At 41.5% G+C, this 25,185-nt stretch overlaps 1 protein-coding gene across 3 annotated transcripts in view; it reads left to right on the plus strand.

The window, feature by feature from the left end:
* FAM13A (family with sequence similarity 13 member A) overlaps positions 1-25,185 on the plus strand; it is a 249,625-nt gene that overhangs the window by 26,187 nt on the left and 198,253 nt on the right. For 2 of the 3 annotated variants that reach the window (XM_006143243.3, XM_027769857.1), the window contains exon 4: positions 18,165-18,342. In XM_006143243.3, coding sequence (XP_006143305.1) covers positions 18,165-18,342 — 178 coding nt within the window. Of the gene's footprint in view, positions 1-2,153; positions 2,219-18,164; positions 18,343-25,185 lie in introns of those variants that run through there. The other variant, XM_027769858.1, reaches the window with a different exon arrangement.

The raw sequence follows: 25,185 nt of genomic DNA on the forward strand, positions 1-25,185 counted from the left end.
TCATCTATAGTGCTTTTAAGCTTTCTATGTCAATAAATGACATTTGGCAGGTGACATGTTTGAGGATTGTTAATTTGAAATTGAACATTTTCGTGTTTGAACTTTTTCATGTTTACTCATATGAACATTTCAAGGAGGTAATAACCCTTATGCCCATTTGAGGACTCTAACTCATTTTTACAAGGATTATTTTATTCTGTCACAAGTATGTGAAGTTCTGAGATAAATTTTTGAAAATCATTTTAATACAAAATATTTAGTAATACAATATTTTTAGTGTCTGTAATATTCTATAAGTAGTTTGTATTATTTATGAATACAATAGTAGTTTTAGTACTCAAAAATCTTTTTTTTTTTTTTTTTTTAAAAAATTTTATTAATAAAATAGTTGTATTTAGTCCCAAAAAAAATCTTTTTTTTTTTTTTTTTAAGATTTTTGCAATCGGGTGTGTATGCTTGCCAGAGAGAGACGGAGAGAGGAAAAGTGAGAAATCACCCCTAGAGGGCATGACCATGCTGCAATCCCTTCTCCTCTTGGGATTTTGGGCACAGACACACGCATGCCAGGCATGATTTTCAAGCTGCCAGATCTGGGACTTGAACCACAGTCCGCCATGTGGGGAGTCCAGCACCTTAACCACCACACACCTGCTGGCCCCAGGTTTTGCTTCAGATGTCCATTAAAAGCAGATGTCCTGCTTGGCCACTTACACTATTTTCATCTCCCCTTTCCTGCTGTACATTAATATATAATAAAATTGTTTTAATATTATTTCCGTAGATGAGACTACCCTGCTTTTGTAATTCTTCCTCATAATACCAGATAAGTTTTTTATGTTCTGTCACAAACCAATGTCAGATTTCTTTTTCTTTTTAATGTTATTATGTGTTTTTGATTATATCCTGTGTACAGGGAAAGCTATTTCATAATTGAATAGACTTCAAAATATTTAGATCCAGGTCTTCTATTCTCAGTGGAATGGAATTCTGGAATCCCACAGCTAAGTGTTGTTTTGTTTTGTTTTTTTCAGAGATCTGAGCTAACCCAAACTGCCCTTGAGGACAGTCTGTATGCTGGCTTCCGTATTCACTCACTGCCTTATTGAGCAACAATGGTCCACCATGTGGGAGAAACCGTCTAGTGTCTTTCCTTTTCATAACAAATTGTTGATCTGGGACTTACTTGATGTCTGAAACTCTGAGAGTATGTGGTTTTTTGCTAGCAAATTCGTATTCCTGCATACCAAATATAGTTTGAGTCCCAGACCTGGCAGCTTAGAAAACATGCCAAACACGTTTGTGTGAGTACCCAAAATCCCGAGAGAAGAATGGAGGAGTAGGGATTGCGGCATGGCCATCCCCTCTAGGGGTGATTTCTTACTTGGAGGAAAAGTGAGAAATCTCTCTCTCTCTAGTCTATCTCCAATGGTGTATGCCCTATGATAAAACTCTGAAAAAAAGAAAAAAGAAGGAAAGGAAAGGAAAGGAAAGGAAAGGAAGGAAGGAAGGAAGGCAGGCAGGAAGGAAGAAAAAGAGAAAGAAAGAAAAAGAAAACACAGAAGATAGAATGGGCTGGTTGATAAGTAGATACTGAGTGTAAGAAAGGAGTCAGAGGGTTTGAGTTTAGGTGATTGAAAGACAGTAGGTTGGAGCCAGCAGGTGGCGTGGTGGTTGAGGCACTGGCCTCTCACATGGCCATCTGCACTTCAAGTCCCAGAACTGGTGACTTGCTTTCTTGTTTTCTCTCTCTGGTGAGCGCATGTGCCCCATAGCAAATTAAACTATCATCATCTTCATAATTAATAAAATTAAATAATCTTTAAAAAAAAAAAAAAGGACAGTGGGTTGTGTGTTGGCCTGACCCTAGGTCCTTGTCTTTGGTGAAGCCCACAGAGTCAGGAGGGCCGGAGTGGGGGTGGGAGTCAGTAGACCAGCTTGCTTGACTGTCAAAAATGGACACTAATTACTAGGATGACAGTCGTAGCAGCACCAGGGAGAGCTCCCTGCTCTGGGCACTTTTACAAGGCCAAAGGCAACTGTTGTTCTCTGTCTTCAGTAATTCAAATCTTTTCTTTTTTATCTGTACTCAGGGTGGGGCCTTTTCATTTCAAAATGCTTCAGCCTGTCAGACCTGATCTGTCCTGAGAGGAGGAGACAGTCTTCAGCTTTCTAGGAACCTTCCCTGACTGGCTGGCTAATGCTTCTTCCCTGCTTCCAGGTGAATTTGGGGCGTAGCCCAAAGGCTCAGATGCTCTTCAGTTTGGTAGGATATTTGAGAGGGCCTTATTAATGGTTTCAGAGATGAAAATGTGTTTGTTTGTTTGTTTATTTTACCAGAGAGTGCTTGGAAGAGAGAGAGAGAAAGAGAACCTGCACATTCATCCCCCAACAGAGTAGGATCCTGGGCATGCATGGTCATGACTCAAACCCTGGCCAACCGTGTGGGATTCAGCTTCCTCTGGGCAGTGTTTACATGTCATTATACTGAGTGTATTAGTCTGCTAGAGCTGCTATAACAACATACCTCTGAGTGGGTACCTGAAAAGAAATTTAGTTTCTCACTGTTCGAAGGGCGAGAAGCCCAAGGTTGAGGTGCCAGCTGATTTGGTTGGCTTCTGGTGAGGACTCTCTCCTTGGCTTGTAGATGGCTGCTACCTTGCCATGCCCTCACATGGCCCTCCTTCTGTGTTCTGGTTCACTCCAAGGTCTCTTTTCTTTTTTATTAAGATGCCATTCCTGGGGACCAGCAGATGGCATAGGCATAATGTTACATCCTTGGACTCCCACGTAGTCGACTGCAGTTCGAGTCCTGGACCTGGTGGCTTGAAACTCATGCTGGATACATGTGTGCACGTGCCCAAGATCCTGAGAGGAGAATGGAGGAGAGGGGATTGCAGCATGGCCCTTTTTTTTCTCTCTCTCTCTGTCTTTCTCTCTCTGTCTAGGTGAGGTGACATGCCCTATAACAAAAACCTAAGTAAACAAAAAAATAAAAAAACCCTGTCTTCAAATCAAATCACACTGGGGATTATGACTCCAGTCCATGAATTTTGGAGGGGTAAAATTCAGTCCATACCACTGTGCTTTTTTGAATGTATCACAATTGATATTTGATTAATATAAGAATCAGAAAATATCTATTAATAAGAGGCCTACCAAGGTTGTTAATTAGGTAGTCTTGGGCATAGCAATCATTATTACAGAATTATTTCATCTTGGAAAGCCTTAATGACTAGCTGGGCTAGGACCCAGGGAAGAGTCATATCATGAAGATATGATATACTATGGGGGGGCAGAGCGGAATGGTACTGGGGTGTGTTTTCATTATTAATATAGATAAGTTCATATGTTTTTGTTTACATTTTAATATTCTTTTTTCTAAAATTTTACTTATTCAATTATTTATTTGCTATATGGCAACATGCACTTATCAGAGAGAGAGAAAGAGAGAGAAGGAGGGAGGGAAAGTGAGAAAGCAAGTCACCAGGTCCAGGACTTGAACCGCAGTTGATCATGTGAGAGTCCAATGCCTTAACCACCATACCACCTGCTGGTCTCAATTCTGATTCTTTTTGAGAATGTATTTCTTTTAGTGATAATAGGTACAAAGTGACTACCTACTGTTTAGTTTAATATCCAGCAGGTATTTTATTTATATGATTTTAAAAATCATAGTGCCAGCTCTAACGAAGTGTAGGCAGTATAATTCACTTTGAAGGAAGTAATTATAACATGTGACTCGGTGCTTATGCTCTGGGTAAAATTCTGAGTGGTTTCCGATCTTAATTTGTCGTTTGCTGCCAGCATTAATATGGCCATGTGGCTTAAGCTTCTTGTGACTTTTCCACTGCTGTGTAACAATTGCTCCAACATTGAGTGGCTTAAAACAGTAAACTTGTTTTTTTTCCCACAGTTTCTAGGTGTGAAGAATTTGGGTGACATTTAGATGGACACTTCTGATTCTGCTTATCAGAAAGTTGTGGTCCAGGGATTAGCAAGTGCTGTGGTTATCCAAACACTTGACTGGGGCTGAAAGATCTGTTTCCAAGGTGGTTTTCTCACCTGGCTGGTGATTTGATGCCTGCTCTTGGTGGGGCCCCAACTCCTTGCCACATGGGCCTCTCCTGGTGGCCACTTGAGTATTCTCCTAACATAGGAGCTGGCTTCTCCCACAGTAAGCAATTCAGGAGGGAGGTGGAAGCTCTACTTATTTTTCTTTAAACTTTTAGAAATTTATTCATGTTAGAGTTTGCACACAGCTTTCACAGTGCCCGGTCATCCTGCAGTCTCCTTCCTCCTATTCTTGGTTGTTTGTTTGTTTGTTTGTTTTTGAGATTTTTTTATAGGGCATGTGCTCTTGCCAGAGAGACAGGGAGAGACAAGGACACGGAAAGCTAGAAGTCACCCCCTTCAGGGGGGATGGCTATGTCACAATGCCTTCTCCTCTGTTCTCCCCTCAGGATTTTGGGCATGACAGACACACACCTGGCATGAGATTTAAGCTACTGGGTCTGGTACTTGAACTGCGATCAATTACATCAGAGTCCAGCGACGTAACCATTGCACTATCTGCTGGTCCCACTAGTTAGTTCTTGGGTACTCACACACAAGCCTAGTATGCTAAAGGCCATCCAGGCTGAGGATTTGAACCATTGTCTCCATGTGAGTCTCAGCACACTCCTGACTGTGCCACTACTGCTGGACTGGAAGCTATCTCTTTTATGACTAGAAGTCAAATAGCATCACTCTACCATGTCTAGTTTTTAGAATTATTTATTTAATTTTATTTATTCAGTCATTTATTTTAATTTGACCAGAGAGAGAGAGAAGAAACGTGAGAAAGCAAGCCACCAGGTCCAGGACTTGAACTATGATCAGCCATGTGGGAGTGTCCAGCACCTTAACCACCATGCCACCTGCTGACTCCCATGTCTGTTTTTTTTTTTTTTTTTACAAAAAACAAGTTATTAATCTGGCCTGCCATCAAGAGAAAGGGAATTAGGCTCCATCTTTTGATGAATGATGTGCCAAACTTTGTGGACAGTTTTGTTTTTGCCCCTCCTTACTTGCTCACAGTGATTCCTGGCTGTGCAGATTTAAGACTAACATGCTGCAAATGGGACCAGGGCACTTGTCTATTGGTATGCTTCACTTTAGGAGGATTATATAAACGGGGGAAATCTAGCTATTTCATTCGCACCCCCATGTCTGTACATTAACAGATTTTTCTCTTTGGCAACTGAGTTCCTTAAGAGCAGGGGTGGAGGGAGGTAGGAAATATGCTTTCTCACGGGCTCATTATTTTGTAGCAGATTTTCACTAATCCTTACTTTCAGCTGTGTTCCTCTGGCCTTTAACCATCTTGGGCATCCGGGCAACCTTGGCTCTTATCCAGAGACTAAGCTCAGCACTCCAGCCTACGAGCTAGCCTCCTCATACACAGGATGTTGGAGGACTCTCTGAGCCTGACCGGCTTTGGAACAGTCTCTTTTCAGTCACTTGCTTCCATTTCCACGTGACTTCGCAATCTCATCTACTTCTATCTTCTCTCCTGGTCTTTTTTTTTTTTTTTTTTTTTTTTGCCCGTGGGTGCTTATACTTTTAAAACATTATTTTACTGTTATTTCAGTGGCATCTTGGGAAGAGAGTGGATTAAATGCATATAATCAATCTGTCTCTTTAAATGGAAATTCTCCCTTGCCTTTTTTACCCCTTCTACTGGATTTTAAGTGGAACAGACTTTTATAATAGCAGCTGTGCAAACAGCGTGTGAGCGTTAAGTGCCTGTGAATTTTAGCTTATGAGCATTCGATAATTTAGACAGCAACTGTTTTTCTCAAGACAACCACCATAATAATGGAGCCATTTTCATCAGTACAATGGCTAATTGTGAAGAAATCGAATTCAGTAAACTGACTTGAGCCTGAGCCCAGAGTTCTCTTTTTCTTCATTCTATAAGGAGCTCTCTAGGTAACTTTGAGTTAGGCCTGTCTTTCCTTCCACTGTCTTGATGCCTGCCATTTGTATTGCTTGAAGTTAGCCGAGTGGTTTTGCCTTGCAGATTTTAAATATCATGTGAATGCTGGTTAAATGCTAGTTATTCATTGTCGTCTTGGATGGCAGGAGTCCTGTAGGGAGCACGTGACATATTTCCTTCACTAGATTTATTCTTTCTTACTTAGAAGCGGCTTTGCTTTTGAAGTTATTCAACCCTCATACATTTCTTCTTCTTTTTGTTTTTAGAATTATTTATTTTATTTTATTTATTTGTTGTAGGGCACATTTGCTTACCAGAAAGAGAGAGAGAGAGAGAGGGAAAGTGAGAAAGCAAGCTGCCAGGTCTGGGATTTGAATCTCTGTCAGCCATGTGGGAGTCCAGTGCCCCAACCACCACTCCACTTGATGGCTTTTTAATCTCTGTTTCTTAAAAAGCAGAACCATGAGACCAGCAGATGGTGTTCTGGTTACGTTGCTGGACTCCCATGTAGTCAATGGCAGTTTGAGTCTCAGACCCGGACGCTTCAAACTCAAACCAACTGCTTATGCGTACGTACCTGAAATTCCAAGAGGAGCATGGAGAAGGGATTCCAGCATGGCCATCCCCCTGGGAAGTGATTTTTCACTTTCTTTCTCTCTGTCACCCTCATACATTTCTTCTTCTTTTTGTTTTTAGAATTATTTATTTTATTTTATTTATTTGTTGTAGGGCACATTTGCTTACCAGAAAGAGAGAGAGAGAGAGAGGGAAAGTGAGAAAGCAAGCTGCCAGGTCTGGGATTTGAATCTCTGTCAGCCATGTGGGAGTCCAGTGCCCCAACCACCACTCCACTTGATGGCTTTTTAATCTCTGTTTCTTAAAAAGCAGAACCATGAGACCAGCAGATGGTGTTCTGGTTACGTTGCTGGACTCCCATGTAGTCAATGGCAGTTTGAGTCTCAGACCCGGACGCTTCAAACTCAAACCAACTGCTTATGCGTACGTACCTGAAATTCCAAGAGGAGCATGGAGAAGGGATTCCAGCATGGCCATCCCCCTGGGAAGTGATTTTTCACTTTCTTTCTCTCTGTCTGTCTCTGTCTCTCTGGCGAGCACTTGCACCCTGTAGCAAAAATCACTATATTAAACTCCAAGTTTTAGCCCTTTCCATTTTCAGTATGTGCCTTTTAGGTTTCCTGTAAATAATGCTGGATGTTTGCACTATTCTTTTATTAGGTAGAGACCTCAACCCAGAGCAGAATTCAAAGGTTGATGCCACAGATCAGCTTTAGGTGGCCATCAGTCAGAGGTTAGGAAGCCTCGTCTGATTTCCACACGTGACCCCATGTGTTCTGGCAGTGTTCCAGTTGGTCTGCTTCCAGCCAGATCCACGCGACAGGAAGAACCTCATTTGTATTTGTAACATCACCATGACCTCGAACATTGGAGGTCCCGATACCTAGGTGATTTCTTTGCTGAGGACACACATCGGTCTTTCATTTCCTTGGAATGGCCTTTGCCTCTGTGTGATAGTGTGAAGCGGTGGGCAAGGTTCCCCAAGCGTGGGAGGAGAAGGCGGGTCTGAGCAGCTGTTCCATGTGAGATCACTCCTACATGGAAGATAAGAACTCCTGAGTTCTGAGTGAGTGTATGTGTATGCCTGCACGTGTAAGCACGTGGAAATCTTTATTCTACTCTCCTCTTTTGTTTTCTTTATCCTCGAGGGCTCATTCCCTCTACATTTCTTTTTTTGTTGCCATGGTTTGAATGTGCCCCCCCACCCCCTATTCATGGCTTGAAAGTGGGCTGTGAAGAGAGTAAGAGTTTGAACGCATCATCGATGATGGTGAAAGGTGGGGCCTTTGGGAGGTCATTGGGATTGGATCAGGTAATCAGAGTGGGGTCTCTGAGATTGACTCCTGGTGTGTTTATAAGGAGAGGGGATGAATCACTGAGACATAGTTGGAGATGTGACCAAGTCTAGCTGTTGCTCTGTCTTGCCAGGCAGTGACCTGTGCCACCTTGGAACTCCAAGAGACGGGCCCCACCAACAAGAAGACTGTCACCAGATGTGGCCTCTTAACCATGGACCTCCAAAAGCATAAGCCAAATAAAACTATACTCTTTTTCTTTTTTAGAGAGATTTTTACCATAGGGTACGTGCATTTGCCAGAGAGACAGAGTGACAGAAAGTGAGAAGTTGCCCCCAGAGTGGATGGCTGCAATCTCTTCTCTTCCATTCTCTTGGGATTTGGGGCAAGCACACACACACACACACACACACACACACACACACACTCAGCATGAATTTTAAGCTGCTAGGTCCAGGACTTGAACCACAGTTGACTATGTGGGAGTCCAGCAATATTACCAGTACGCCATCTGCTGGTCCTTACATGTTGAACATTTTAAGAAACTATTTTCAAAAGTAGACTTATGGGACAGCAGGTGGTATGGTGGTTACAGTGCTGGATCCCACATGGCCTGGTAGCCTGAAAAATATACCAGGCACATGTGCATGCCCCAAATCCCAAGAGTCAAATGGAGAAGAAGGGATTGTGGTGTGGCCACCCCCCAGGGGGTGATGTCTCACTTACCTCTCTCTCTTTTTCTCTCTTCGATGGATCCATGTGCCCATGGCAAAATATCTAAAAAACAAAAAGTAGATGCACTATTACATTCAGTCCATCAGAATGATCGAAAGTTTTAATTTCTTTATATCCTCGCCAATATCTGATATTGTCTTTTTTATTTTAGCCTCCCCTGTAGTAAAGATTATAGTATTTTTAATAACAGGAAGATTGTAGGCTTGAAAAGGAAAAAGAGAAAGATCTACCTCCAAGGCCAAGACGATATTGTCAGTGATTTTTAAGTTTTTGCTGTAGGGCACATGCGCTTTCCAGAGAAGGAGACTGTGTGGTTTAGATCCCAGCCCTGGGCCCATGTGTGTGTGCCCAAAATCTAAAGGAGGAGATAAATGGAGAGGAAGGGATTGCGATTTGACCAGGCCCCATGGGTGGAGTGAAAGGTTTTTCTTCCTCTCTCTGTCTAGCTCTCTCTTGTAAGTACATGCACCCTCAGGGAAAAAAAAAAAAATCTTGTTTAAAGAATATCAATTTCAAGGGATGTCAAATGATTAGTTTGCTAGTCACCTGCAGCTCTGCCCCAACTCTGTTGTGTTCTGAACACCTGCTGCACTGAAGCCGTGGAGATAATCAGCCTTTATCCTGAGTCCATAAACAGTTGGAAGGCCTTCAGAGAAGGGAGGGAATAGGGTGCCTAAGAAATAGGCTTAAATGAGTCTGGCTTGATGATTGAACTCATATGACACCTAATTCACTTACAGGCCACCTACTGCTGAACAGGACCTGTGCTAATATGAGTTCTGGTGGAACTGCACACTCATGCACTTTGCCCATTCATATAGCTCTTGGTGTATGAGAAAGCCAAGTTTTATCAACTGGGGTACTGCCACGTTGTTCAAGATTACTCCCATATTACGTTATGGGAGGCTTCTTGCTCATGTGCAATGGTTGCTTTTCCCAGTCTCCTTATACTCTTAGATTCTCATACAAACAAGCTTCTTCAACTGTTAAACATTCATGCTAACATCTAGCCTAGACATGAACTCCTCATTTCAAATTAAGGTTGATAGACTATCTTATATTTTTCTTTTTATTTATATCACCAGCTCTTATTGACAAGCTTTTAAGCTGCTAGGTCCAGGACTTGAACCACAGTTGACTATGTGGGAGTCCAGCAATATTACCAGTACGCCATCTGCTGGTCCTTACATGTTGAACATTTTAAGAAACTATTTTCAAAAGTAGACTTATGGGACAGCAGGTGGTATGGTGGTTACAGTGCTGGATCCCACATGGCCTGGTAGCCTGAAAAATATACCAGGCACATGTGCATGCCCCAAATCCCAAGAGTCAAATGGAGAAGAAGGGATTGTGGTGTGGCCACCCCCCAGGGGGTGATGTCTCACTTACCTCTCTCTCTTTTTCTCTCTTCGATGGATCCATGTGCCCATGGCAAAATATCTAAAAAACAAAAAGTAGATGCACTATTACATTCAGTCCATCAGAATGATCGAAAGTTTTAATTTCTTTATATCCTCGCCAATATCTGATATTGTCTTTTTTATTTTAGCCTCCCCTGTAGTAAAGATTATAGTATTTTTAATAACAGGAAGATTGTAGGCTTGAAAAGGAAAAAGAGAAAGATCTACCTCCAAGGCCAAGACGATATTGTCAGTGATTTTTAAGTTTTTGCTGTAGGGCACATGCGCTTTCCAGAGAAGGAGACTGTGTGGTTTAGATCCCAGCCCTGGGCCCATGTGTGTGTGCCCAAAATCTAAAGGAGGAGATAAATGGAGAGGAAGGGATTGCGATTTGACCAGGCCCCATGGGTGGAGTGAAAGGTTTTTCTTCCTCTCTCTGTCTAGCTCTCTCTTGTAAGTACATGCACCCTCAGGGAAAAAAAAAAAAATCTTGTTTAAAGAATATCAATTTCAAGGGATGTCAAATGATTAGTTTGCTAGTCACCTGCAGCTCTGCCCCAACTCTGTTGTGTTCTGAACACCTGCTGCACTGAAGCCGTGGAGATAATCAGCCTTTATCCTGAGTCCATAAACAGTTGGAAGGCCTTCAGAGAAGGGAGGGAATAGGGTGCCTAAGAAATAGGCTTAAATGAGTCTGGCTTGATGATTGAACTCATATGACACCTAATTCACTTACAGGCCACCTACTGCTGAACAGGACCTGTGCTAATATGAGTTCTGGTGGAACTGCACACTCATGCACTTTGCCCATTCATATAGCTCTTGGTGTATGAGAAAGCCAAGTTTTATCAACTGGGGTACTGCCACGTTGTTCAAGATTACTCCCATATTACGTTATGGGAGGCTTCTTGCTCATGTGCAATGGTTGCTTTTCCCAGTCTCCTTATACTCTTAGATTCTCATACAAACAAGCTTCTTCAACTGTTAAACATTCATGCTAACATCTAGCCTAGACATGAACTCCTCATTTCAAATTAAGGTTGATAGACTATCTTATATTTTTCTTTTTATTTATATCACCAGCTCTTATTGACAAGCATTCAGAACCCAATCAATACCCACAAAATAAATCTGCTGAGCTACTATTTAGGAATCACCAGGAGTTTGTTTTTGCTTATAAGGCTCAAATGTCAAGTGTCATATAATTCTTCTTTTTCCCTGAGGCCTTTGTTCTAGCTTGCCCATGCGGGTTCTTTCTGGGAGCAGGAGTGTCAGTGTAAATGTTGGCTAATTTGGTAATAAATACCCCTCTGCATCTTGCAAAATCTAATCAGAAGGATAAGATTTGTAGTTTCATTAATAATATCTAAGAATAGACTGTGATTTATTGATTTTTATGAATCACTTTATCATCCTGACCTCTGAGAAATTGGTGTGAGGCCTTTGAGAACTTTGTCAGGGTCATAGATTGAGCGAGGTCTGTAAGAATGTAACCTCTTCATTTGCATAGGAAAATGCATACTTCATTAGCCATAAGATATAATTACATTGCCTACGCTAACTTCTGTTTACTCTAAAGAAGTGATTGTACTTTTGGAAAACAAAAATCAGAGGTAAAACCGAGTCTCAACCAGTGTAGCTGGCCTGTGATAATTCTTTTTCCCATTCTTTTGTGAACACATATTTAGAAAGAACTTATTATACGTTCTATTTTTTTTCTCATGTAGTTTATAACACATTCTGTGCCCAGATATTCTTGTAGGCTTTTATTAAAATGTTGTCCTCCCCTCCATCAAATCTCCCCCGGAGATGAGGAAAACCATAGTTTATTATAAATAAATTAAGATTTCTTTTCCCCACTCCTCACCAATTTTGCTTGTTTGTTGATTCAGGAAACATTTCTTAAATATTTTCAATTGTCCAGGGCTCTGCAATAATGATAATAATGATTCCTAACTTTATGGGCGTGCTGATCAGCCCACATACAGTGAGGTCAGACTGCTTGGCTTGGAATTGCAACTCAGCTATTTGGTAGCTGGGTGAACGGGGACAGGTTAACCAGTCTGTCGTAGTCTAGTCTCCACCTGGAGATGTATTAGATTCCTAGAGTACCATAAATTTAGCGGTTTACAACAATATACATTTATTATCTCCCTGTGCTGTGGCCAGAAGTTTGTGGGCTTGGCTGACACCCCCCCCTCTAGGCCTCCCAAGGGCAAAGTCAGAGTCAGCCTGGGCTCCTCTCTGATGGCCTCAGGGCAGACCTGTCCAGGGCACTTGGCACACTGCCATTCCCGGCTGCCAGAAGGCAGAGATTCTTCACCGGCTTCTCAGTTCTTGGGCTCCTGACCTTTCTTCGTCTTCACAGTCAGGGACACTTCATCGTATGTGCTAGTAGATTAGCACGTTCCCATAAATCCTTTGGCGAGGACTAATGAGGAGGGAAGAGCTACTTCGATAAATCTGGCACTGGGAGGCTAAATATTTTGGTTGTGTTACTGGCTGACCTTCTTATGGCTCCAAGCTATATCATGATAGAGATTAGCAGTGTGCCGGCTGTTGTCATTTTTTTCTCCTTGAGGCCAAGATTATAAGTGCAGTGTAACTTCAGGGCCATCGCGGAGTCAGGCATGTGACAAGCACTATCCAGTGTGTGTTGAGTTGAGGGTCAGGGGCCACCTGTGTGTGTGTGATAAAGTGCAGTATGGCCGAGGGTGACCACAGTCTTTATTTAGTGGGAGCAAATACTTGTCACGCAGTTCAGTGTTTGCTACTTACCTTGGAAGGAAAGTATTTATGGCATAGCATTTATGCATGTCTGAACAGATTTCTTGGTACACCGTATTAAGTTGTATGTTTTAACTTGAGGAATGACCTAAATTTAGCTGCCAGCAAGCGAAAGCTTTTGCAAAAACTTGAGTAGTTGGAAGTGGCGCTTTGCACTTACAGAGAAAGCTAGTTCCTGTCCTAGCAATAGATCAGTATTAAAGAATACGATGACTATTTCCATCATGAACCATAGGCAAAGTTGAAAAAAAAACTTTTGGACTTGTGAATAGCAAATCATTTTTATTCCATTTGAATTAGACAAATAACTGCAAGTTTAAAATCATTAAAAATGCTTTAACAGAGGTCAGCAGGTGGTGTGGTGGTTAAGGGCGCTGGATTCCCACATGGCTGACTGCAGTTCAAGTCCCAGATCTGGTGGCTTGCTTTCTCACTTTCGCTCGCTCTCTCTCTCTCTCTCTCTCTCTCACACACATACACACACACGCACACCCACCCACCCACACACACACACATACACACACATTCTGTCCCTCTCTGGTCAAATTAAAATAAACAAACATAAATAAAGTTAAATAAAATAATTCTTTCTTAAAAAATGCTTTAACAGATCCGCAGAGGTGTACTTCACTTATGTTTCTGAGACCCTTCCCTGAAATTTGGGTACTAAGAGTCCATATCCTGTGGCTACCCCAGGAGCCTTTGGTCCTTTAACTCCTGCTATGATCCTTTTCCTCCACGACTGTCCATCCAAGCTGGTTCTGTGGGTGGAGTACATCTCTTCTCGTGTCTTTGAAATATACTTGTGGGACAGAACTTACGTTATTCCTACGCTATTAATTGTCTTACTGTGTGACTTCAAATGTGTATCATTCTAGGGACCAGCAGATAGCGTAATGGCTATGTTGCTGGACTCCCATGTAGTCCAAGGTGGTTTGAGTCCCGGACCTGGTGGCTTAAACTCACACTGGGCACATGTACGTGCATGCCCAAGATTCCAAGAGGAGAATGGAGGAGAAGGGATTGCAGCATGGCCATCCCCCTGGGGGGTGATTTCTCGTTTTCTGTCTCTCTGTCTTTGTCTTTCTGGCGAATGCATGTGCCCTATAGCAAAAATCTCTCCAAAAAAAAAAAATGTGTATCATTCTATTAAAACAACTTCTTGATCACTTTTTATGTGCAAGACATTAAGGGGATTTAAAAGATGATTAAAACTTGGGACCAGCAGATAGCCTAATGGTTACATTACTGGACTCCAACGTACTTGACTGTGGTTTGAGTCCCAGACCCGGTGGCTTAAAACTCATGCCAGGCGCATGTGCATGCATGCCCAAAATCCCGAGAAGAGACTAGAGGAGTAGGGATTGCAGCATGGCCCTTTTTTTTTTTTTTTTTAAAGAAATTTTTGCTATAGGGCACATGCACTCACCAGAGAAACAGAGAGAAAGAGACAGAGAGAGAGAACCGTGATAAATCAACCCCAATTTCACCACCCGGGGGGGATGGACAGGGGTGTAATCCCTTCTTCAGTCTCCTCTCAGGGTTTTGGGCATACATGCGCACATGCACAACAGTTTTTCAAGCCTCTGGGATTAGAACTCGAACTGCATAGTCAGCCATGTGAGAATCCAGCTGCCACCTCCATGCCACCTGGTGAACCAGGAAATCTGGTGTGTATTATTGCTGCAGGCTGGCAGTGATGGCGATAGTTACCATAGATTCCTACGCAGTAGAAATGATAGATTCTCAGTATGTTAGCACACAGCCACGTGAAAAGAGGTGAGGAGAAATGTCCTGCTAATAAATGAAGATCTCTGCCATACTGTCAGGGTATTGACTACGGATTCAGGAGTAAATCATAAATGACTAAGGGCTAAACGTGTGGCTGTCGAGGCTGCACATGGAGAGGACACTCACGTCCTTACCCAGCGAGTACCACCATGGATCCACTCATTTCTGTGGACCTTCCCTTACAGAGAAGCAGAAATACTTTGGGGTAGAAAGAGATGTAAGATTTTTCTTTCTTTTTTTTTGGGGGGGGGGAAGGTTTTGCTATAGGGCGCGTGTGCTCACCATAAAGACAGAGAGAGGCAGAGAGACAAAAAGTGAGAAATCACCTCCAGGGGGGATGGCCACGCTGCAATCCCTTCTCCTCCATTCTCCTCTCGGGATCTTGGGCTCGCACACACATGCACCCGGCGTGTGTTTAAGCCACCGGATCTGGGACTCGAACTGTGGTCGACTACATGGGAGTCCAGCAACATAACCATTATGCCAACTGCTGGTCCCGACATATTTCTTTCTTAATTACATTTCCCCTCTGAGAGCATATTAGGTAATCTGAAAAGTCGTGACTTTTCTGACGCCCCAATATTTAGTGATTTTTCCATTCATGCCATAAAGGATTTCTGGTTATTTTGTTAAGAGGAAAACTCTTAAATTTATCTGGCTCTTTTCCCATTATGTGTCAGGAAAAAAAATGTTCAACTTGCAAGTAAGTGATACAAGTGCTGCTTCTTTTCTCAGAGATGTTGTCAAAAGTTCGTAAAAATTTTACGTGTGTTTTATGTGATTGAATGTCTTCAACATTGCCGGCCTTCAAGTTTGAGATTTCCTTTCAAAGTCAGAAACCAGAAGTCCTTTATCCAGGCTGTTGGAATCCAGCTGCTTGTATCTTTAAATGCTGGGAATTAAACCACAGTTTTAAGCAGAGTTCACTCTCTTGAAAATGTCCAGGTTCACTTTGAATCATCATTTAAAAAAAAAAAGGCAAAATAGGATTACATTTTCTCTTGAATTGTATTTGTTTATTTTTATAATACAAAGACATGAGCAATGGAGGGTCTTCGGTTAATTTTAATCACTTTAAGCTTAATTATTTCCTGCCAGTTAAGATTTTAATCACTTTAAACTCAATTCTTTCCTGCAAGTTAAGATCATAGTAGAGTGGCAATCATACCGTCAGAAGCAGTCCCAGTGCGGTCATACAGGCAGCGGGTGACAGAACAGGATCCTTACCCAGGAAATGTCTCAGTGCCTATGTTCTGACCCCGCGCTCTGTGGCCACGCAGCTTCACTTCGTGTGACTTTCTGTATGTTTCTGTGTTCTTGCTTCCTGTCCATGGCATTGTCTGATGCCTATCTTCTGTAACACTGACGAATCCTCTTCCTTTATATCTCATTTGTTTCACTTTTCTGTTTCTTACTCACTTTCCTGGCTAATGCTGGCCTGTGCAAGGCATCCAACCTGTTCATTATAACCAGATTACATTTTTATTTTAGACCTCTGTTAGAGGCATGGATTGTGGTTATTCCCTTGAACTATTGGCTGTAAAGGATTTGTATTTTCTTCTGAGAGAAAGCAATGCACAGAGTTGCCCAAGTTAGTTATTTTACTGTCCTTAAATATGAGCAAAACAAGTCTTTGAGTACTGGGAGAAATTTCAGGTGAATATCTATGAATTTTGGCACGTTGTCAGACACAGGAGGCTATGTGCCAGGTATGAGAGTCACATAGCAACTTCTGAACTATCTGACATCAGATATTATTAAAGGATACGTTATCATCCTGACACTTGTTAAAGAATGGTCAGGTACCTTTATTTGGGATTGTTGCTGTAGGTGCAGGGACTATTTGTAATAGAGTTTTGGTCAAGAAGAGAATCTTTTTTTTTTTTTTTTTTTTGAGAGGTTTTTGCCATAGGGTGTGTGCACTCACCAGAGAGACACAAAACGAGAAACCCCCCCCATGGTGGGATGGCCTGGGTCCGGGACTCGAACCACGGTCGACTACACGGGAGTCCAGTGACATAGCCATTACACTAATTGCTGGTCCTAAGAAGGGAATCTTTGTCAGGTCTAAAAAACTATATACTGAGTCATCAGAAAAATCATGGTGTGTTTTTCTGTGCAAAAATGCATCATGACTTTTCCAACAATCCAATAGAAATTCAAAGTTTCCTTCAGTTTTCTCTCTGGACGGTATTCTGATGACTGAGTTTAGTGTCTCTCATGGTGGCCCAAGATGGTCTCTTGTATCAAATTTTATTCAACAAAAACATGATTCTTTTTTTTTGAGAGAGAGAGAAATTTTTTGTTAGAAGGGCACATGCACTCATCAGAGAGACAGAGAAAGACAAAGTGAGAAATCACCCTACTAGGGGATGGCCATGCCACAATCTGCTCTTCTCTATTCTCTCAAGATTTTGGGCACACATGCACACATGCCCCACATGAGTTTCAAGCCACCAGGTCCAGGACTCGAACTGCGGTTGACCAAATGGGCATCCAGCACCTTAAGCACTATGTCACCTGCTGGCCCCAAGATTTTTGTTTTTTGTAAACTTGAAGATAAAAATTAAATGTAGTGTCATCTATGGATTAAAAAACCTAACCAAGATCTTAATTTTGGAGAAGGAAACATAAAGCAGAAACATCCTATATTAAGCACTGAATGGTTTTCAGGATTTCTTGAATGTTGACCAGCAGTTAGCATAATGGCTATGTCACTGGATTCCCACGTAGTCTACCGCGGTTCAAGTCCTGGACCTGGTGGCTTAAATTCACGCCAGGCGCGTGTGCATGCGTGTCCAAGATCCCGAGAGGAGAATGGAGGAGAAGGGATTGCGGCGTGGCCATCCCCTTGGGAGGTGATTTCTTGCTTTCTATCTCTCTTTCTGGCAAGCGCACATGCCCTATAGCAAAAACCTCTCCAAAAAAAGAAAAAAAAAAATACTCTTAGCCCAACCTGGTGACACATTCAGTAGCAAACTGACTTCTGGAAGCCAAGTCACTGACTGAGGGTTCAGATCCCCACATCAGCTTGCAAATATGCTGGGCATGTGGCCACGATCCTGGCGGGGTGATGGGCAAGGAAAGGGAAGTGTTAAGGCTGCTTCTCTCTCTCTTTCCTGTGCACACATGCACTCTCTATCACTAATAAAATGCATTTTAAAAAACCAACAACAACAACTTAAAAATTGGCCAGTCCTATGGCTTTTATTTTATGAACGAGGTGGATCCCACATGGCTGTCTACAATTCAAATTTCAGCTCCAGAGGCTTGAAAGACAGTTCAGGTCATGTGCATACGTGCCCCAGACCAAATCCTGACAGAATGGAGAAATGGGAGAAGATGGGATTGTGGTGTGACCATACCCCTTTGGGGGATACCCTTCCCCCTACCCCCATTGCTATCTCTCTGATGAGCACATGTCCCCCTGGCTGGCAATTTAAAAAAATGAAAAGCGACAACTAAAAACTCAAATGCTCAAGGTCTGTGGATATTTAAGGAATTGTTTTCTGAACTAAGTGTTAGAATTGATTGTACCCATGCACTTCTGTAATTATTTTTGTGAACTAAGTCTGAGAAGGGTTTTTATTCTTTTTTTCCCAGACGGCAGACACGATGCCCAGGAGAGCAGTCTAAGAGACCTCATCAGGGAGCTGCCAGAGCCCCACTACTGCCTTCTGAAGTACCTCTGCCGGTTCCTGACCAAAGTAGCCAAGCACCATTTGCAGAACCGCATGAGTGTCCACAACCTCGCCACTGTTTTTGGGCCAAATTGCTTTCAGTAAGTCCAAACTTTGCTGTTAATGCCATCATATCCTCTTTTCTCTTTTCGATTGTGTAAAGTTACTGGGACAGAGAAACGTATTTTTGCCTGAGAAATCAACCACTTTACGTTGGAGGAAATTCTACCTAGCACTTGGGCAGTTTAGCCTTGTTTGACCCATTTTGGAAAAGATACATTATGCCTTTTTATGAAACCATCATTTGCAATAGTTCAAATAACCTTATTTAAAGTTCTGGAAATAGGTTTGATTTTTTATTTTAAAAAGCACTTAGAAAATCTGCAATCTGGAGACCAGGAGTTGGCGTAATAGCTATGTCACTGGACTCCCATGTAGTTGACCATGGTTTGAGTTCTGTACCAGGTGGCTTAAACTCACCCGGGTGTGTGCGTGCGTGCCCAAGATTCTGAGAGGAGAGTGGAGGAGAAGGGATTGCAGCGTGCCCATCCCTCCAAGGGGGTGTTTTCTTGCTTTCTCTCGGTCTCTGTCTTTCTGGCGAATGCACGCACCCTATAGCAAAAACCTCTCAAAAAAAAAAAAAAAAAAAAAAAAAAAAACCACAAAAACCCTGTAATCTGAAATGTTGATTAGTAGAAAGAGAAGATATATTCTACAGTGAGTTGTTTTCAATAGTGATAAAGTTCACATGACAGCTTATAGATAGGAAAATTATAAGCAGAACATGTCGGCGACAGAACAATATCACCTCAGCTTTATTTATCAGTTTTGAAGAACTAGGCTTAGACTAGAAATAAACTAGTTTACTTTGGTAGCTGTCATGTGCTTGCCACAGGAGCTTTTGTAAAACTTTATGTAGCCCATCCCTCTTGTCCATGGGCTCCAGATCCATAGATTCCATCACCTCTAGATTGAAAATATTTAGGGAAAAATTCCAGAAAGTTCCAAAAGCAAAATTTGAATTTTCTACATACTAAATACTATAGTGACTTTGCATAAAGAAAGTGATGGGTGGGCCTTATATTTGGCAGTGTAAGTGCTCTAGACATGCTTTTATATGGAAGGGTGTGCATAGGTTATATGTAAATATTGTGCTGTTTTATCTAAGGCACTTGAGCATCCCCTTGCAGGTCCTGCAACCAATCCTCCATGGAAGCAGAGAGATAACTATATTTTGTCTCTGTTTTCCTTAAACATCTTTAATTTTTTATTATGAAACATTATCTTACAATCCAGGAGCTTTGCTTTTAACTCACCTGTTCATCCCCCTGATATCAAATATGCTTCTTCTAGTTAGAAGGAGAAGAGAGAACACTCCTGCAGTAAAAGCTCTCAGAAAGAAGAAGCAGTCGCTAGCATTTATGTAGCACTTACTGTGTGTCGGGCACAGTTCCAGAGGCGCAGAACCATCATTCCCTTGCTCACTTTCCCGTGTGCATGTATGTCAAAGCGTTTGTAGTTTCCTAGAAGTCAGAGGGCCCTCCACAGTTTTCTATACTCTGACAGTTTACGTCTCGTGAATTCTCTGCCATTTGGGTTGTCTGCACCTGATGCCATTTTGGAGTGTAGAGCTCTGATACCTTTTTTATTTCTTCCATGAATTTGTCGATTCGAGTTTTTTAATTACCGCTGAAGCTAATTTTAATACTTCAGTAAAGTAACCAAGAAGATCAATTATTTCATGGGGTTTTTGAAATGTATGTTGTATAAGGTCATATGAGCATTATTTTCAAATAGTTTAAAATTTCTTTGTCAGTTATTAATTTCTTCCTTCTCTTTTCTAATGAAAATTTTGCCTTTTTATTATTTCTCTGTATCAGAGTAGTGAAGTTGCTGGTCCCTTTATTGTTCTCTTAATTAACTTACTGAATAAATTTACTTTAAAATTGTTCTTTTATTAACTTCTACTTTAATTTAAACTTATTTTTTAAGCTTTTTCACAACTTTTTATTATAAAAAAATTTTAGCTGACAATTTGAAAGAATAATATAATAATCATATGTTTTCTCATTAGCTAGATAAATAAATTTAACTTTATGTGCATTACGTATACTTGTTGAATCATTGAACATAAGTGGCAGACCTTGGCTGTTTCACTGCTAAATACTTAATCTTGTGTGTGTGTACATTTGCCCATTCTGTTGTTTCGGACTTCTTTTTTATTTTTTTTTAAATTATTTTATTCAACTTTATTTATTTATTTATTTATTTAAATTTGACTAGAGAGAGATAGCATGAGAGAGAGGAAGAGAGAAAGTGAGAAAGCAAGCCACAGGTCTGAGACTTGAACCATGGTCAGTCATGTGGGAGTCCAGCATCCTTAACCACCATGCCACCTGCTGGCCCCTGTTTCGGACTTCTTGCTTAATAATTATATTGAGGGTTTTTTTTTCCTCCAACTACACTGACTTTTTAAAAACTAGGCATCAGTTTGTAGAATATTGTATATTCTGGATTTGTCTGATTATTTCCTCATGGTCAGTTTAAATTGTTTTTCTGTCTCCTAGATTTATTATAACCTATTAGTTAGATATAAAATCTTGGTTAGCAGTGGTTACACTTTTGGACACAAATACATCATTGTTGACATTGTGCTTAGTGGACATCATACCCCAGTAGGAGCTACATAATGTTAAGTTGTGACACATTATTGATGCGTGGCTGTTCTCTTGGTTACAGCCACCACTTTTATGTCTCTTGCTATTAAAGTTAGAGCCGTCCTTTATCCAAGTGGACTATTGCAGGGCTCCTTGGACATAGTGTAGGTGTCAGATCACAATCAAACTTTTCACTGGCTTGATTATCCACTGATCATCTTAGCCTGAGGAAAGTCTTTCTCTTCGAGTTGCTGAATGTTGACTTTCTAATTCCATTTGTCTTTATTGTTATTGTTTTTCTTTTAGTTGTATTCTGTAAAGAAGAGCTTTTCCTCATCTGGGGAATGAAGAACATTAAGTTTTCTGATGTTCAAATTACCCCACATTTGGCCAGTTGTGGGAGCCCCTTTAAACTGCCTGCTGTGTTCTTTTGACTTAACCCTAGACCTGCCCATGATGCCACTTGGTGAACTGGGCTCCTTAGAATACAAGATGGCAAACATGACGTTCCTCTTACTTCAGTGGTCATAGTTTTCATTCTCCTCTTATAGGCATCGTGTTGTTAGAAAAGTCATGACACATTTTTGCACAGAAAAACATAAGAAAAAGGCATCATGACTTTTCCGACAGCCCAATAGTACACACTTCTTACAGTATTTGGTATGCTTTTTAATATTTAACAAAATTTGAAATTGTCTTCTCATTTTTAAACACCAGCCAGCTTCTTCAACTTAGTACTTACATCACACACACATCTTATGACTCCCTCAGATTGTCTTGGCACTAAGCACCTCGCAGACCCGATCTCTATCACTAGTCTTGGACCTTTCATCTGCCCCGTGAATGTTAGATCCTGCTCTGTGGCTGCTGCCTTACAGCTGGGTCACCAGACATCTGCCCGAAGTTCCTGGCTGCCATGACTTTTGAACCTAGTCTCATACCTGAATTCCTAATCCAATGTCAGAGGTAGGATTAGACAGCTTGGGGACTCAGAACAGTTCATCCTTCTCAGTGAACCTGACAGTGGGAAACAGGAATCAAGAGAAAACTAGCTTGATCCGTAACTCCATCTTTCTCCCTCCTGTGGAATATTCCATCACATGGCTTCTCCTTGCCATCTGGCTGGGGAATTCCAGACTGCCAAACAAAGGCATCTGTCAGGCCAACTGTTACGTGTCTTTGCAGTCGGTGAAATAGCTGTGCGTGGTTTACAGTGCTTTACATCTCTGCTTCCCTCCTTTCCTCACCCACACTGTCCTGTACCCTTGCTCCCAAAATAACACTGCACCCTCATTCTGGCTTTTGGCTTTGTTTTCTTGAGAATCTGCTCTAAGACACTATGCACCAAATAATGCAACAGACTGTTCCAATCCTATGTAGCTTTTTCTTCTGCATATGCGATGAAGCAAGAGCTATTATACTTTAAAGGATTGTAAAGGATATTGTAAGGGATAGCTGGGTATGAATGATGTTTTGTAAAAATAGCTAATTTTATTATTATCATTATTTTTACTCTTTTTTTGAGAGAGAGTTTTTTTGTAGGGCGTGTGCACTTGCCACAGAGACAAAGAGACAGAAAGCAAGAAAATAACCCTCTGGGGGATGGCCACACTACAATCCATTCTCCTCTCAGGATTTTGGGCATGCAGGCACATGCACCTGGCATGAGTTTCAAGCCCTCAGGTCTGGGACTCAAACTACGTTCAGTCGTGTGGGAGTCTAGCACTTTGACCATTATGCCACCTGCTGGCCCTGTTATCATTATTTTACATTTTGTTATAGGACACATGTGCTCACCAGAGAGAACAGGGAAGGAGAGAGGGAGAGTGAGAAAGCAGGTCGCCAGCTCAGGACTTGAGCTACAGTAGGCCACATGGGAATCCAGCACCTTAACCACCATGCCACCTGCCGGCCCCAAGTGATTTTTTTTTTCTTTTTGCATGCTGAGTTTGGAACCTAATTTCTTTATAAACTTATAAATTACAGCTCCACTGTGAGTGTTTTACTTCTGTAATATTATATGACTCTTTGAATATGAAGATTTCCTTTGGCAAAAAGTGGTCAACATTGAGATTAGTAATATTAAAGTAAATACTTTTTTTTAAGTTATTTTTTTTATTTACTTTTAATTTGACCAGAGAAGGACAGAGAGAGAGAGAGGACAAGTGGGAAAGCAAGCTGCGAGGACCGGGACTCAAACCGCAGCCAGCCATGTAGGAGTCCAGTACCCTTAACCACCACACCACCTGCGGGCCCTAAAGTAAATATTTTCATTTACTGTGTTTTAGGATTAATTTAAAAATTAACCCTACTTGTTGGGCCAGCCCATTGCCTGATGGTTAAGGTAGCTGGATCTCACATGGCCAACTCTTCAGCTTGAATCCTAGTCCTGGCACCTTAAAAAACATACCAGGTACATGGCTTGCACATACCCAAAATCCTGAAATGAGGAAGAGATGGAGGAGAAGAAATTGCAGCATGACCGTGCCCATGGGGGTGCTTTCCAACCCCCCTGCCATCCCCGCCACTATCTATCCAGAAAGCACACACACTGGCAAATTACGAAGACAAAAACTACTTGTTAAATATATAGATGAAGAGATCAAAGACTCCCTAATGATCTTAAGGTATTTTATTTGTTTCTCTGGGAGGGTTGTTAGTTGCTTTTCTTGGCACTTTGTATTAACACCCATTTTGCACACTTAATTAGTTTTTATGATTTCATAACATCGGTGGCTTCTTTCATCAGTGTAATTCCTCATTTCTTAGAAGAGAGAGAGAAAGACAGACAGAGACAGCCACTCCCAGCTGGGTCTTCACATTGCTGTCCAACCCCTCAGCCAGCAGGATCATGGCCACGTGTTCTTGCCAGGCGTGTACGGGGACTTTGGAACCTGAACCTGGGACCGTCCCACGTGGCCTCGGCACATGGTGTTTGTGGTGTTAGCTGTGCCACTGTATCTGGCCACGTCAGTATCTTTAATCTCCAGCAATTAAATCTACCAATTGCTATTCATAAGCCACTTTTTTTTTTTTAAGTTTTTATTTTTTGCCATAGGGCTCATGCACTCTCTGGAGTGTGACGCAAGAGGGAAAAGGAGACATCACCCCCCAGGGAAGATGGCCGTGCCACAATCCCTTCTCCTCTATTTCCCTCCTGGGATATTGGGCATGCACACACATGTGCCCAGTGTAAGCCTCAAGCTGGTGGGTCCGGGATTCAAACCGCAGTTGGCCATGTGGGAGTCCAGAGTCTTAACCACCACACCACCTGCTGGCTCCTTAAGCCAGTCATTTTGATTAAGTTCTCCTTCATATTTTTGCTTCCTTTGCCTTTTGCCGACAGATATGTGTATTAATCTGGTTTCCTGAAACAAGAATTTCAGTGCTCATCAGTAAGGTAATTGGCAATCTTACAGGTATTCTTGAAACTAAGAGAGATCAATTTCATATTTCGAATGATAAGCCCTTCTGCTTAACGTGCTTCTCTTCAAGTTACAGTTTTGCTTAGTGACAGTTGCAGAAAGGTTTCAAAACGGCTACTAGCCTTTAAGTTGTACAGAAAAATAGCACAGGAAATGAGTGGTACCAAGTCAGGAAGTCACACGTGTTGTTGCATGACCCGTGTGTGTGTGAGTAGGTATTTGGACATCAGTAAATATTAGATGAGGTCGGCTGAACTGGTGATACGAACATGGTGAGTAAGCAGATAAGCCTACAGTGTTGTTATCATCTTATCTGCTAACTGCTACTAAGCAGCTTTACTTGGTTTACAGCCCAAATGTTATTTCTGGAAATTAGTGATTTGGATCGAAAAGTATAAATAGTTGAAATTTGGAAAAAAAAAAATGAAGCCAAAGTCTTAGTCTCATGTATTCATATATTTACAACCTGTTAACAACATACTTGTTTATAAAATGCCAAGTGTTCACTTAAGTTTTAGCAGTATTGAATTATTATTATTATGGTCATCCTTCACAAAGATGTTTTTGGGATATTGATGAACGGATCATTGGGAAGTTTGGCCTTTCTCCACCTAAATGTGTACGGGCTGGTTCAGTGGACACGTTGTCCTTCGCTGCTAGTTAGTTCTGGGTTATCCTTCGCACTGCCACTTGTAACTGAACATTGACTTTCCAGTCGCTTTTTCCCCACCCGAAATGGGGATAGATTTATTTTTATTATAAAAATAACATTGTCACAGGGAAACAACATTTTTGGGCAAAACAAACAAACAAAAAATATAAATTGAAAATTAAGGTCATCCATTAATAGGGGCATGGTGGT

This window comes from Tupaia chinensis, unplaced genomic scaffold, assembly GCF_000334495.1.
Source record: "Tupaia chinensis unplaced genomic scaffold, TupChi_1.0 Scaffold000094_1, whole genome shotgun sequence".
Lineage (NCBI taxonomy): Eukaryota > Metazoa > Chordata > Mammalia > Scandentia > Tupaiidae > Tupaia > Tupaia belangeri.